General features: G+C 52.0%; 1 protein-coding gene across 1 annotated transcript in view; it reads left to right on the top strand.

Annotated features, from left to right (window-relative positions):
- Positions 1-14,724, top strand: part of RNF212 (ring finger protein 212) — a 38,562-nt gene that overhangs the window by 11,995 nt on the left and 11,843 nt on the right. The window contains exons 3-8 of the mRNA XM_045528408.1: positions 1,102-1,176; positions 6,232-6,288; positions 7,795-7,853; positions 11,126-11,178; positions 11,272-11,323; positions 13,041-13,086. Coding sequence (XP_045384364.1) covers positions 1,102-1,176; positions 6,232-6,288; positions 7,795-7,853; positions 11,126-11,178; positions 11,272-11,323; positions 13,041-13,086 — 342 coding nt within the window. The remainder of the gene's footprint in view (positions 1-1,101; positions 1,177-6,231; positions 6,289-7,794; positions 7,854-11,125; positions 11,179-11,271; positions 11,324-13,040; positions 13,087-14,724) is intronic.

Here is a 14,724-nt window from a genome sequence, read left to right as displayed (position 1 = left end):
CGTGTCCAGGAACTCCCACTCTCCTCCATGGAGCCTGGTCTCCCTTCTGTTGGGTCTGAGGCCCTGCTTGGCCACTGCCCTGAGCGGCCCAGGAGTGGACGCTGGGCTGGATCACAGGGCCTCTTCACCTGCGCCCAGCCCTCCGTATCAGAGCCGGTGCCCTCACCTGAGCCCGTCTGCACTCTGTCTTCCGGATTCTTTAAAGGGCCATTCAAGGTATTAGTTCCTATTTTCTGTCACTATTCTGGTATTTTACCTACATTTAATTTTACTGTCCCTTCAGTGGGATTTGGGGAGGAGGTGTGGGGGTGGGCTCAGATGACCATCGCAACCCTGGTCCACACATGCCATCTCGAACCATGGGACAGCAGGAGGGAGGCTGAGGCCCTTCCTGCATCTCTCTTCAGTCTGGTGTGTCCTTATCCAGGGATTCCTGTATTTCTCCCGCGATTCCATGCATGCCTGGGGTGGCTGTCACCCCGGCATCCTGTGCTGACACGGTCCTGGGTGAGGGGAGGTGGGGGAGGCAGGGCAGCGCCTGTTATAGAGACTTTAGAAGGAGGTTGGGAGTGTATGCTTTAAGGACATTGTTTCTTAAACCCTTATTTTTTCTTAAGTCCCTTTGGTTTGCTTTTTAAATATCTCAACATGCACTTGTGACTACATAGTTATTAGTTATGCTCGTCAGGGTGTATCATTCTTGATTTTAGTACATTTCCATTGAGTGCTGTGCCCCGCTCTCCAGGCCTTCCTTCACATTGACCTTAACCCTTGACATGAGCCTTTGGCGTAGAGACGTGTCTTTTTGCCTCACAGATAATGACGTATAGCCAAGAGGGGCTCAGCCGCTGCCAGGCCACTCTGCCTCCGGGCCCTCACTGCAAAGACGCCCAGGGCAGCGGCAGGTGTGGCCGTCCTGCTGATGGGGGCTGCTGCTCCTCCCAGGGTACCTGGCATGCCAGTCAGATGTTGTGATGTGCTAGTCATTTGTGTCATCTGTGATTAATTCTAGATCTTGAAGTACAATTTTTAAACTAGTGGCCAGAAGCATTTATTAGAAGCAATAAGTGTAGAGTCATTTTCTTTCTCTTTCTCTTTCAGACTGACTCAGACATCCAGGCCTTCTTTGTGGGCATAGATGGTCTGTGTAAGAAATACTCCAGAGAAACCTCCCAGGTGAGTTGTGGGTCTTGAGGTGGCCCAGGCACACTGTCTCAAAGAGACCCTGCATTTGACATGTTTTGGAGGCAAGTCTCTTCAAAGATATGTAATCAGTAAATATTTTCTTTTCTTTCTTTTTTTTTTTTTTTTTGAGACAGTCTCACTCTGTTGCCCGGGCTAGAGTGAGTGCCATGGCGTCAGCCTAGCTCACAGCAACCTCAAACTCCTGGGCTTAAGCGATCCTACTGCCTCAGCCTCCCGAGTAGCTGGGACTACAGGCATGTGCCACCATGCCCAGCTAATTTTATATATATATTTATTTATTTATTTATTTATTTATTTATTTATTTATTTATTTATTTTAGTTGTCCAGCTAATTTCTTTCTATTTTTAGTAGAGACAGGGTCTCACTCTTGCTCAGGCTGGTCTCAAATTCCTGACCTTGAGCAATCCACCCACCTCGGCCTCCCAGAGTGCTAGGATTACAGGCGTGAACCACCATGCCTGGCCAGCAAATATTTTCTGCCAGAATATTTCTGTGAGTTGTCTTTTTACTTTTTTGATGGTGAAACATTTGTAGCAAAAAAGCTTTTAATTTCAGCAAAGTCCATTTGATCCATTTTGTGGTTTGTTCTTTTGGTGTCCCATTGAGACAGAAGTGATCTCAGTTCAGTTCTGGGGTCCTTTCGGCAGGACGCCTCCACCCCATGTTCACAGTTAGATGTACCTTGGAATTTCGGGTTTGGAAGCCCCCCTGCCCCAGGTCAGGGCTCTCTGGATTTAGGGCAACAGGTTTATTCTTAAGGTTGTCCTTTTCTGACAGTAACAGGGCCCTCTGCCCGCCAGACCCATGAACACCTGCTAAGCCCCTGGTATTTGGCTCCACGGCCCTTCCCCTCCTGATGTGCTTTCCTGGCTGCTGTGACATTCCTCTCACTTGCAGCTTATCCTTTCTCCACCTGTTTCTTCCTAACCATTTTCCACATCACCGTGCGTCACCATGTACCTCCACACTGTGCCCTCTGCAGCCTTTGTACACCCTCCCCACCCCCAGCTTCTAAGCAGGTCAGTGTCCTCTCTGACCCCCGCATGCTGACCTCCCTGGACATCACTGGACAGCCTCCAGCCCACTGGTCTGCAGGGGAAGCTGTCCAGGAGGGGAGGGGTCCTCTCCCTGGCCCCAGCCTGCCCTCCTTTCCATCTTCTGTTAACGCTGCTGCTCCCAGTGTTGGCCACCTGGCACCTGCCCTGGAGGGAAGAGGCCAGGTGGGGGACAGCTGGGAGGTGCCCCCTACCTGAGGCAGGAAGCCAAGGATGGACTTCAGTGTGTCATTCTCCCCCATGGGCTTGTACCTTCAGGCCATGGTCAGCCAGGCCACCAAGACAGTCCTCTCTGTCCTCTGGGAGGCTGTCCTCCTGCACCAAGGCTTCTTGGCTCTGAAACAGCCCAGATCACCCACAGTATCACGGAACATCCCCATGCTGTTCCCATCTCAGATTATGCCCAGCCACATTCTTCAGGGAAATGCCCAGAAGCTGGATACACAGAAGCCACGTGGCAGCCAGAGATGCCCAGGAATGCAGGGTCAGCACAAAGTGAGCGCCAGACCAGGACACTGACCATCCAGGAGCCCGGCAGAGTCCCACAGAAGCACAACACAAGACACACCTGCCTGCCCTCCTGTTCAGCCCCAGCGGGTCCCTTACTCAGGCCAAGACCCCACTGGGCCACAAGTTGCCTGAGTTTATAAAACATTTAGGTTATCATAGAATCAGAACAACGGGCCACACTGCTCCTAGGATGGCTTTGCCAAGTACAGTGGCCTTCCCAGGGCAGCTTCTGCAGAGGCTGGACGTCTCAGAAGAAGACCAAGCAGGCCAGCCCCTGCGCTGTGCCTCGAATGCCTGGTGGGCTTCGAGGGTGGGCTGTGGGCATCCACACCTCCCAGGCCCTTCTGTCTTGTAGTTGTACTGAGGCAGTGTTTGCCTTTTTCACTCCTGTCTCTCAGGGTGTGAAGCGGAGTTTTCCAAAGGCTGTGTGACATATCACAACGTGTTATTTATGATAATACAGAATGGGTCCATTGTTATCTTTAAATGAATTAATAAATATTTTAAATGTCTCTCAGTCTTAATTTCTAATAGGGTAAATATTGACAGATAAAGCCCACATAAAAAAAGCTCTTTGGGGTCCTCAGTAACTTTTAAGAGTATAAAATCGGCCTGAGACCAAAACTCTGAGCGCCAGTGGCTCAGGCCCAGGAACCTGCCCTAGGACAGTGTGAGAGGATCCCCTTGGCTACTACTCGTTAGAGGTCTTTGGGTGCTGTGTGCCCTTCTTGATCTAGTTTGTGACAATTAAACATCTTCCTTTTCCTGATGACCCTTCTGAGATCCTTTCTGTCTGCCCAGCCTCTGCTCTGAGACAGGGTTCATCAGCGTTAGGTCTGTAAACCCCATGCGAGTCCCAGCAAGATCAGGAGCTTGTGTCCACATGCAGAGGCACCTGCCACCCCTGGTGGACAGCAAGGTAGTAGACTGAGGCTGGGCTCAGGACGAGGGGCCCCATTCCTGATCTCTTGGCACAGACACCTCGCTGGCTTGCGCCACTCCCAAACCCTGAGATTCCTCTTGAGGAAACTGCACTCTGCCTCCAGCCTCTTTGTTCCCTCTCATTCTTTTGCCAATCCACAGGGTGTGGGCAAAGCAGGTGTGAACACTGGCAGCTCTTCCCTGGCCCCCCGAGCAGCCTCAGCCTCAGCCCCGGGGGCTGCAGTCCTTTATTGACTTGCTTCTCTGTCTCAATTGGAGAGGTGTGTTCTCTACAAGATAAACATTCACAAACCCCTTCATACTGTTTTTGTTAATGAAATCTACCCCCTTCTGAGGCCACAGCCAGTGTCTCAGGTCTCTGGAGCACAGCAGCCTGTCAGAGTCCGGGCCAGACAAACCCAGTGGCAGCAGCTGGTTGCAGGCCCAGGCACCTCCCCCGAGGGAGTCCCAGAGGTGGGTCCTGGTCCTGGTGCCGACACAGTGAGTTACAGGCCAGTGGGTCTTGGCTGCCCCCCAAGCTCATGAGCAGCTCTCCGGACTCCTCACTCCGCAGGACAGCCCCCCCCCCCACTCAGGTCCCCTTAGGGAGCTTTCCCTGCAGCCCTATCTGTGCTGCGGCCATGCCTGTCTCACCAAACCAGGGTGGCCACAGACTGGCCAAGGTCTCTCCACAGTCTGTGTCTAAAACCAGCCCTGCCAGAGTAAGAACAAGCATTTACCTGCCTGCAGGCCTTGCTGGGCCCCAGCGTCCACCTGGATCAAGAGCCCTCGGATTGACCCTGGTGTAGACACATGCTCCAGGAACTTCCATCCCGTGGCTGTTCCCCAAGTGCTAGCGCTGTTTGTTCCTCAGATCTCCAGGCCCTGCACCAAGACAGGTAGTTAGGGATCTGCATTCCTCTGCCCTGCCAGGGCATGGAGCCTGTTGAGGAATCAGACAGAGGAGACAGGCAAGCTGGCGGTGCAGCATTGCTGCAGCACTTGGGAAACGTGGCTACGGCCCTGCCTTTCCTGCTGTACATGTGTCTGAGGGGGAGAGGGGAGAAAGCGCAGAGCCCCAGCTGTCCTAGAGCACATGGGGAGCTTCACCAAGTCCAGAAGCGAGACCGGGGCACATTCAGGCATGTCTGATACTGTGTCCCTCCATGAGTGCCTGAAGCAAGAGGAACAGGGGCCCCTCATCTGCAGGGACATGGCTGTTCCTGCTGAGGGTGCTTCGAGAAGCTACATGACACAAGTGCACCTGAGCTGGGATTTGAGGGGTAGGTGTGGACGTTGACCTGACCAGTGAGAGGATTTGAGAACCCTCGGCACAATCGGGAGGTGCTCTGGGCCACAGCCTGTGATGTGCATGAAAATTTCTGCCAGGATGGCCTCAGGAGGCCCTTTGTGCACTCGTCCTCATGGTCTGTGTGGCAGCACCTGGGACCATCTTCCCCTCCTTAGTGAGCTGCTCCAAGAACACAGGAGATAGTGAGGAGGATGCTGTCCCTCCTGGCCTGGAGTAGGGTTCCGCGAGCAGTCCCATCTCCTGGAGACGGCCTCTCCTCAGAGAGGGTGGGAGTGAGGCCTGGCGCGCTGGGTGATGTTCCCCAGCAGAATCTTACCCTTCTGTTTCCCTAGACCAGCGAGCCATGAGGCAGATGCAAACTGTCTCTAGTATTAGGAGTAGATTGAGATTGCTAGGATGGAGGGAGGTGGGTGATAGATTTATAGGATGCTGACTTTACATATCAGTGTAACCCACGGTTTGGCCCTATTGTTTATCGGGGGTGCATTGAGTAGTGACAAGGATTAGCCTGAAGTAATGACTGCTTAGTATTCTAAGAGGGCAGGCACCATTGTCTGAAAACTTACTCATAAAATAGTTCCGCCTTCCTCTGAGTAAATCACAGACCACTATTTTCTCATTTATGTTGGTGCTCTCAGAAACCCAGTTCAAGCTGTATATACAACAAACGTGCGGTCTGGGCCTCATTAAATGGGACAGCCAGGGACAGGACTGTTTCAGGCATGGCTGGCTCTGGGAGTTCCCACAAGGCCACCAGGCCATTGGTATCTGCCAGCTCTGCCCGTCTTGTGTGGCTTTGTTCTCTGCACCCTCCCAGCCAGAGGTCCACATGTCAGTTTCAGGATGTTCTCTGGTGGCACTGTTTGGTCAGGAGGCTATTCCTCTAACCAGTCACCACTGTCCAGTGGACACCCCAGGGTGGGTCATATGTCCTGTCCCGTTACCAGGTCAAGAGCACCACTTAAGCCCCTTGGACAGACAGGCCTGAGCCCATTAACCCCACTCGTGCTTGCATGTGACCGTGCCTGCAGGCGTCACTCTGCCCTCAGACATCTACACTGAGCATTTACCCTGTAGCGGCCCCTGACCCTGTGGAACTGCGTCTGGGGGAGGAGATTGCACTTGAGGTCCCCCACCCTGCCCCAGCCTCCTGCTTCCCTGTGACAAGGCGTTGTACTCAGAGACCACGCACCACTGTCAGCAACTGAACTGTGTTATCTTCTCAGATTTCAGAATTTCAAGAAAAACACAGGAAGAGATTATTAGCCTTCTACAGAGAAAAGGTAAATCAAATCCCTGCCTCTTGAATTTTGTGACCTTTTGATTTAAATGTCAGACTTGTTAATTAACACATTGCTCTTAAAGAGGGTGGGTGACTAGATGTGAGATCTGTTTTTTTTTTTGCTTGTCCAGCTGTGGGGACACATTCGCTGGCTCCTTCTGACAGTCAGCCTGTGCCCAATACCTGCCTGCAGTTCTCCAGGCCGCTACCCACCTGGGGAACCCATTGCCACCTCCCTGGCCAGGCTATGTTGGGGCCTTGGGGCCCTGGAGGTGACTGGAGGCTTTTCTGCTCAACCATCTTGTTTTCTAATAAAAGTCCTTTTAAAAACAACTTTGAAGGTTATGCAGTAGGTAAAATAAATAACCCAATGTTAAAGCCACCAAATGACAGACTCCTCTTCAGAGTCCAGAAGCTGACTGGGGGCCCTGCAGCCACAGGAAGCTTGAGGGGCAGCAGGCTTCTGCGCACAGCCTGGCCAAGGAGACTGTCACCCACTCACACCCCCACCCGCTCCCACCACTCCCCACCCTCCTGACACCCCACCTCCACTCCACACCCCCCCATCCCACTCCCCTCACCTCCCGACACCCCTACCTCCACTTGACACTCCCACCTCACCCCATAGCCCTGCCCTTCCTGACACCCCTACCTCCACTCAACACCCCCACTCTGCCCCATACCCCCACCTCCACTCGACACCCCCACTCTGCCCCATACCCCCACCTCCACTCGACACCCCCACCCTGCCCCATACCCCCACCTCCACTCAACACCCCCACTCTGCCCCATACCCCCACCTCCACTCAACACCCCCACCCTGCCCCATACCCCCACCTCCACTCAACACCCCCACACCACACCCCCACCCTCACCCACACACACCTGCCCAACACTCCCCACTGCTACCCAGAGTCCTGCCCAGAGGCTTCTGGCAGGTGCCCAGCCCCGGCTAAGCGTTCAGTGTACGCTATTATAATCCTGAAACAAACCTCAAGGATGGGTGGTATTAACCACATTTACATACCCAACCCTAGGACAGGAGAATTGACATTAATACCTCGAGGTCTGGTAGCCACCATGTGGCAGGGCCAGGGTCTCACCGCTGACATAACGGCGGAGACTGTGCTTGTGGAGCAACCTAGAGCACAGGGCGGCTGTGTCTTAGCCTTTGAGGCCAGAGCACTCTCAGGTGCCCGGCTGACGCTCCCTGGGGCTCTGCCCACCTGTCTCGGCGTTGCGCAGGTGTGGGGGTGCTGGACTGCAGTGCATCTCCTGGGCTTGGCTGCACTTAGCTCTGCACTGATGGTCCCAGTGCCAATTTCCCAAGTACCTGATGAATCAGACCCAGCGCAGATTGACTTCAAATTGTATGAAGGCAACTTCCATGTGGAGTAACTCACATTCTGATTCATGGTTTAAGAAATTTAAAAGGTCAAAATGTCTTCTTTGAGCTGTCACTTGATATAGCTTGTCTGATAATAAAAAGTTATCTAATTATGTTTAGATTTCTAAGTTGGAAGAATCCCTCAGGAAGGCAGTGCTGCAAATAGAACAGCTGCAAAGGTAAGGTCCCTTGTGAGTACGCAAACGGGGCCACAGGCTGCCGCTGTATACTTGGTCGTCTGCTCTCTAAGATCTGGAAAGAGAGATGACTGCAGGTGCAACCTCAGTTGTAACCCAGGGAATGGAGGAAGGAGCACTTTCATGTACTAGAAACTTCTGTCAAAGCAGAACATGCCATGGGAAGCCAAAGGGAAGATCAGGGAGACAAGAAAGTGGAAAAAAAGTGGCTGGTTCCCCTTGGGGATGAACCCCACAGTGGTTCCTGGGGCATCGGGAGGGCCCAGGGAGGGTGGTGCATGCAGACCCCCAAGAGTGCTTGGTGGCCTCCTTTCTGCCAGGATCACAGCAAATACATGTGGCCTGTTGTTTATAAAGGCTCTGTGGGGAGTGGCGGATGCGTTTCAGAAGGACACATCCAGAGTTACTATTAATAGAATTAACCAAAAAACGGTGACTGAAAGTATTACATTTCAATATCTGGAAAACCTAGCCACTTAAAATTCTTGTTTTTTTCCATTTTCACTAATCAGTGCCTTTACCACATTGATCTGTTCTGAATGCACTTTTTTGCATTTAATGTCCCTAAAATTTGGAATCAGTGACATGCCATAGTTCAATTAATACAGCAATACCTAGATGTAGTGCATCTTATATACAATGGTGTCTTAGATTTTGTGAAACACAGTACAGTTTCCTGTTGAATGTTGTGACATGTTGGATAGTTGCAAGTCCCCATGTGGTGATCGCACATTGATTTGGAGGTTGAGGACCCGATGACCCTATGGGTGCTCCTGTCCCCCATGGGCAGTGTGTCCAGGCACAAGCCACCCAGTGTGCATGAAGATGCCTGCCTCCCTGTAGTGTTGGGCAGCTGAGCGTGGCTGACCTGGAGCCACGGGCCAGGGAGGAAGCTGCGGTGCCTGTCACACTGATTGGTGGCCCCACTCCTGATATGAGGTTCTGCTTTGCCTCTGTCTGGGGTGAAAAGGGCCTTGGTTAGCTGTCACTATTTTGGATTATAAGAGTTGCCATGTGCTTGTTTTTTGATGGGTATATTCCAGGGATCAGCAAACTCCAGGCCAAGTCCAGCCCCAAGTATATTTTCGTATCACTCTCAAGCTGAGAACAGCTTTTGCATTTTTAAAGGATTGTAAACACATTGCAACATAGGACAGTCACTTGGCTTGTTCAGCTCACTCTGAATCACCAAAGCCCAAAACAACTCAGCGAACACACAAGGTGCCCAATAAAGACTTTTGCATGAGTGGCTGACCACCATGAGTAAAAGCATCTTGACTCCTAAGTCTGGCAGGGCTGTGGCCTGGGTCCTCTGAAGGGCACGCACTCCTGCTTCCAGATGCCTCTAAAACGCATTTTGTTATGTGGCCAACACAGCCTTCTGCATTTACTAGCTACTCTGCAGAGATGTTATTGTAAAGCCTGCTTCAAATTCAGTATCACAAAAGGAAAGACAGATATTCACCATGTATCGAAGTGTGGGATTACTTTTTTTTCTCCTTGGGGTATAATTTGCTTTCTTTCTGTGGACTTTTGAAGTGTTTTGTTAATTCTGTAAAATTCCTGGCCATTACCTTTTCAAATCTTGCCCTGTGCAGTCCCTGCCGTCTGTGCCTCGGCACCTTGTGTCACGATCCATCTTCTTAGGTCATTTGGACACATCCTGGGTTACTTCTTCCACTCCCTGATCTGCTCAGCACTACAGCTACTTCTCCACTGAGTTATTATTCTATTCTATTAATATTTAACATTTCTAGAACATTCCTGCTCATTTGTACTATTTGGAAAATAGGATTTGCTCATTGTTGTTTGTCCATCTTTAGGCATTTCATAGGCAGTCTGTTTTCCATGCCTGATAACCTCAGGAATCCACATCCACCTCTTGCCTCTGCTCTCACTTGAGGAGGTCCTTTCTGGTGTGGTTGGTGGTCTTGGGTGAGGCTGCGTGGGTTGATCCCACTCTACGCACCCTTGGTATCGCCTGCATTGTCCTCCAGAGAGGATTCTGCATATTCTCCCAGCTAGGCCCGCTCACCTCAGACGCTCTGCCCGCCCCCGGCCTTGCCCTGCCTGAGGATGGGCTATCAGTGTGGCATCGTTATGGTGGTCTCCGTGCTCCTTTCTGTTGTCTTTTTGGCAGGGGGCTTGGAGACTCACCTTCCTCCGAGCCCCAGACATAACAAAATGCATTTTAGAGGCATCTGGAAGCAGGAGTGTGTGCCCTTCAGAGGACCCAGGCCACAGCCCTCCCAGACTCAGAAGTCAAGGTGCTTTTACCCGCTGTGGCCAGCCACTCGTGCAGAGGTCTTTATTGGGCACCTTGTGTGTTCTCCGTGTTGCTCTGGGCTTTGGTGATTCAGAGTGAGCCAAACAAGCCAAGTGCCTGTCCTCAGGGGATGTCTGTTTAAGGAAGGGGAGGTAGAAAATGGATTGGGACAAATGACTCTGGGGCGGCGGGGTTGGGGGTGGGGGGTTCCCAGCCCAGACAGTCAGCATAGATGGGTGCTTAGGGCATCGTCCACGCCCCTCGGTGTGTCTGGGGAAACAGGTGTGCTCCACCCACTTCCAGAGGGCCCGGGGCCCGTGAGATAGGGAGGCCCCGTGAGTGGCAGCCTTCTTGTGATCGGAAGTTACAGGACGCCTGCTGTCTCTGCTACCTGCTGCCATGGAGATAAATCCAGGGCTTTGTTAGATCAGAAAAATGGCCAAGTAACTTGTCCACATTTCTCTCGCCAGCTTTTAAAAACTGATACGGGCTGGGCACAGTGGCTCAGACCTGTAATCCCAGCACTCTGGGAGGCTGAGGAGGGAGGATCACTTGAGCCCAGGAGTTTGAGGTTGCAATGACCTATGATGACGCCACTGCACTCCAGCCCAAGCGACAGAGCGAGACTCTGTCTCTAAAAAAAAAACAAAAAAACTGATGTGGTAGTAACTCCTGTTGCCATGTCTTAATTTCATACCTGTAGCTCCTGTCACTGGCCATTGTCCAGTATCAGTTGCAGCTGCAAAAGCCAGTTACTTAAATGGTAACGAGTGTTGATTTCATTTTGCTCCTGGGGTTGGGGAGGAAGGAGCAGGGCAGCTGGACGAGTAGAACATTTTGGACAACTGTCAAATTCACAGGAAGTGCCCTTTGCAATTTCATAAGAATATTTAGGTGATTCAAAGCCTTCTTATACTTTCAATTGGAATGACTTAGTGGGAAGTAAATTTCCATTATTTAATTCAATACCTTTTCTCTATCTGTTTAGTATGAGATCGTCACAACAGGCAGCTTTCAGCACACTAAAAAATTCAGTTTCAAGTAAGTAAAATAATGTCAGAAAGGGAAAATAAAGATGCCGAATCACACTAAATGTGCATTTGCGCTGAGGCTTTCTCTTCACTGCTCTTCCAGCAAAGCCGCGTGTTCATCCGCTGCAGCCACCTCGCTCATCAGCCCCAGACAGGTGTGTGGTCTGGTGGGATGGGGTGGAGCCTGTGAAAGTCAGGGCCCACAGGTGCTTCCTGTGGACACTTCTGCATTTCTCTTCCATCCCTTCCCCCTCCAAGCCACAAATACTGCAGATCCCAATGCTGGACAGTGTACTGGCTGCCCAGCTCCCTCTGGTGCTTACATTGTGTCCCAAGGCAAGTGTGTGCTCCAGCGCACCCCAGCCCTGCAGCTATAGCTGTTGGTTTTGGGGTGATCACGTGACGTGGTATCTTGGGAGCTGAATTGGGATTCCATTGCTAGAGCGGCTGGTAGCCTACCCTCATGGCACACGAAGGGGGCTGAACCTGGGCCCCTGCCTGGGGAGCTTGCTTACACTGGAGGGTGTCCCTGTGGCTCTCGGCTGACCCGTGTCCAGTTGTGCCTGCCTGACCATCACTCTGAAACTGAGAGCCCAGCCTTGCATCCCCATCGGCATCCTTGGGGGATCCGGGCCTGGGCCAACCCCTGGTTCTTCACGTGGAAGGTGCAATTTCATTACACCAGCACAGTAGGAAACAGGTTCAAAAATTTATTACCTATAGATTCTGGCAGGGAGGGCACCATGAGATGGGAGGGCATCCTCCATCCATCCCGGTCACAGGAGGCTGGAGTGAAGGTTCTGGCAGAGAGAGGGGCCCCTGGGCCAGCACCTTTGTTGTGTCCAGGGCATTGCCCAGACAGGGTTCCCATGGGGGTTTTAACTGGGGAGGTTAGAGCAAGCAGGCGTGAGTCCCACGGGTCCTGCTGTGACTGAGAGGCGGTCACTGTGGCAGGTCTGCACAGGCTGTGCAGGGTGTGGGGGCCGCAGGTCCAGTCCAGTAGGTTGTATCTGGCTGCCCCACAGGGATTTGGTCACCAGGAAGAAGTTGTATAAGGCAGATACCTGGTCGTCCACATTGAGAACTGGGGGTGGGAGTGTAGAACTGGGGGCTCATGGGTTACTGAGCTCTGCCGTGGTATGAGACAGTTAAACTTGCATTGAAGATGGATCCCAAGACAACATAAAAGTATAAGAATTCAGTACATCCAGGCTTGACCAATGAACATCATGGCTGGGACTCCTGCTAGCACTGTCAGGACAGTGACTCTCTTTCCTCTGAGGTCACTAGCCATAAGGATGGCAAGGCTAGGGGAGGGCCAGCTTGAAAACAAATCCAAGTGATGTTTCCCTATCAGCCTCTGGGCTAATGAAGGAACTAGCATGTATTGAGCATCAATGATGTAACGTGTGGGCCAGGGAGCAAGTGTTAGCAAAGTCAGGGAGACATTCCCCACTCAGGAGGTTCCAGTACAGCAGGCTCCAGGCAGGTGTTAGCAGAGCTCAGAGCGGGGACAGTCTGGAGGCAGAGGTGGTGTGTACAGAGCCGCTGGAGCAGACGCTTCAGGGAGAGTGGGGGAGATGCAGCTGCAAGTGCAGCATGAGGAAGAGCTCAGCCAGGGCCCAGGCAGGGGGCTTCAGTGTTCTGTGGGGAGGCTGCATTCGATTTACAGACAGTGGGTGGGCGTGGAGAGTTTTAGGAAGGGAAATGACAGTGATCAGATCTGTGATTGACTAGCTATTACTGCACCATGGAACTAGACGAAGATTTAGATATGTGTATGTGGTCTTGTTATATGTGTGTTTAATTGATGTTATGTAATTACAGACTAGTCTTGGGCTCAATTAATGCCTTTCACTATGTGTTTAACAGAGTGGAATCGATGGAAGTTGATCTTACTCCTTCCCCAATGAGAAAAGTAAGTACATCTGTCCTACTGTGTTGCTGGTTTCCCATACACCAGATATCTAGTATTTCCAACTTCTCTCAGCACTAGTTAAACTTCATTTAATAGTAGACTGACCTCTCATGGTGCCTCTGCACTGTGCGCTGGCCCCGGGGACATGCATTGGGTTGTGGTAGGACTGTCACAGACTCTCCCATTCAGCCTGAACGCTTGAGACTGCAGTTAGATCTGGAGGAAAGAAAGCAGGTGGGGAGGGCAGCAGGGTCCCATGCTGGTCCTGGGCTGTTCCCGTGTTGGCCCCTGCTGGTCCCGTGCTGGTGTCCAGGACAGGTGGCAGTGGGGCTGGTGGCCCTGCGCTTTACCTGCCTTTGCCTACAGTCTCAAGAAGTGACAGAGACAATGCTAAAGAAAAAAAACAGTAGGTCCTGGCAGCCCAGGAAAATAAGTGGGTCAGAAATTTGAAGGACTCTGAAAAACAGAAAACAGCTTCAAATTCGAGAGAAACAAGACTAGAAGAAACCTCTCCAAAACTCAAGGACACTCCAGCTCAGCTCCCCGTCATCTGCCCAGCCAGGCAGTGTGGGACTCAGACACGCCCTCAGCCAAGCACAGGTGGCTCCAAGCAGAGAGGGAGCCGGCAGCATGTCAGGAGGACCCGGGAGGGTGGGCTGCAGCTGGGGCAGGCATGGGGTGGGAGAGCAGGTGGGGTCAGGGAGCACAGGCAGGACAGTGGAGCGAGTGCATTGGTTGGTGCACATTTATTTATTCCTATTACTTACTTGATATGTGTGTTGCTGGAGGTGGTGTCACCTATGCTGCTCGTTTGCACATACTGTGCTGAGCACTGTGAACAGGACCTCAGTCTCCCAGTAGACTGTGAGGTGGACTCTGCCCTGCAGACTTCTTACTGAGCAACAGTGCTTGTCTCTAAGGGAACCACACGGAACCAAATTGTGGAGGGACCTGGATTCCAGGATAAGAAGGTAGGCTTTATTTAATAGGGAATGAAGAGCCATTCGTAGCTTTGGTGGAGGAGAAACCCTAGTTCCTTGGCAGCTGGTTGGAGCATGAGCCTTCTCTCCCTAACCCAGCTCACCTCCCCAACACTTGCCGTCCACGCCCACACTCACCCTGCTGACGCTTCGCTTCCAGACTTCCAGACAGGAGACACTCCCATGTGGCCGCACCTCTCCTGGGGCCTCCCCAACAGATCCCCACCAATGCCTCCAAGGCTGGATGCCCACTTCTGTCTGTCCTTTGGTACACTCATGGCCTTGTTTCAGGGATGAGCTCATGGCCTCCAAGTCCCCACAGCTTACAGGGGGAGAATTCTCTCCTGTCAAGTCAGTGTCCTGCTTTTCCATAGCATTCGGGTGGTCAGATGAGCATAGGGAATACTCAAGACTGACAGGCAAAGTTGATTCACACCTCATTGGGTGTTACGTTGCAGATGGCAGCTGAAAGACCAGAATGCAATCAAAATTCCAAAGTGAGGTGCTAGACCAGGCATGGGCTGACATTTTCTGTAAAGGGCTAGATAGTAAATAATTTGGACTTTGCAGACTGGAAAGTCTCCGTCGCAGCTACTCAGCTGCCATTGACTCGCAGAAGCAGCCGTAGTAGTAAATGGAAGAGGCAGCGGCCAGTGTG

The sequence above is a fragment of the Lemur catta genome, chromosome 17 (genome assembly GCF_020740605.2).
Source record: "Lemur catta isolate mLemCat1 chromosome 17, mLemCat1.pri, whole genome shotgun sequence".
NCBI lineage: Eukaryota > Metazoa > Chordata > Mammalia > Primates > Lemuridae > Lemur > Lemur catta.
Note: the sequence above shows the minus strand (reverse complement) of the source record. Positions and strands in the feature narration are given on the sequence as shown.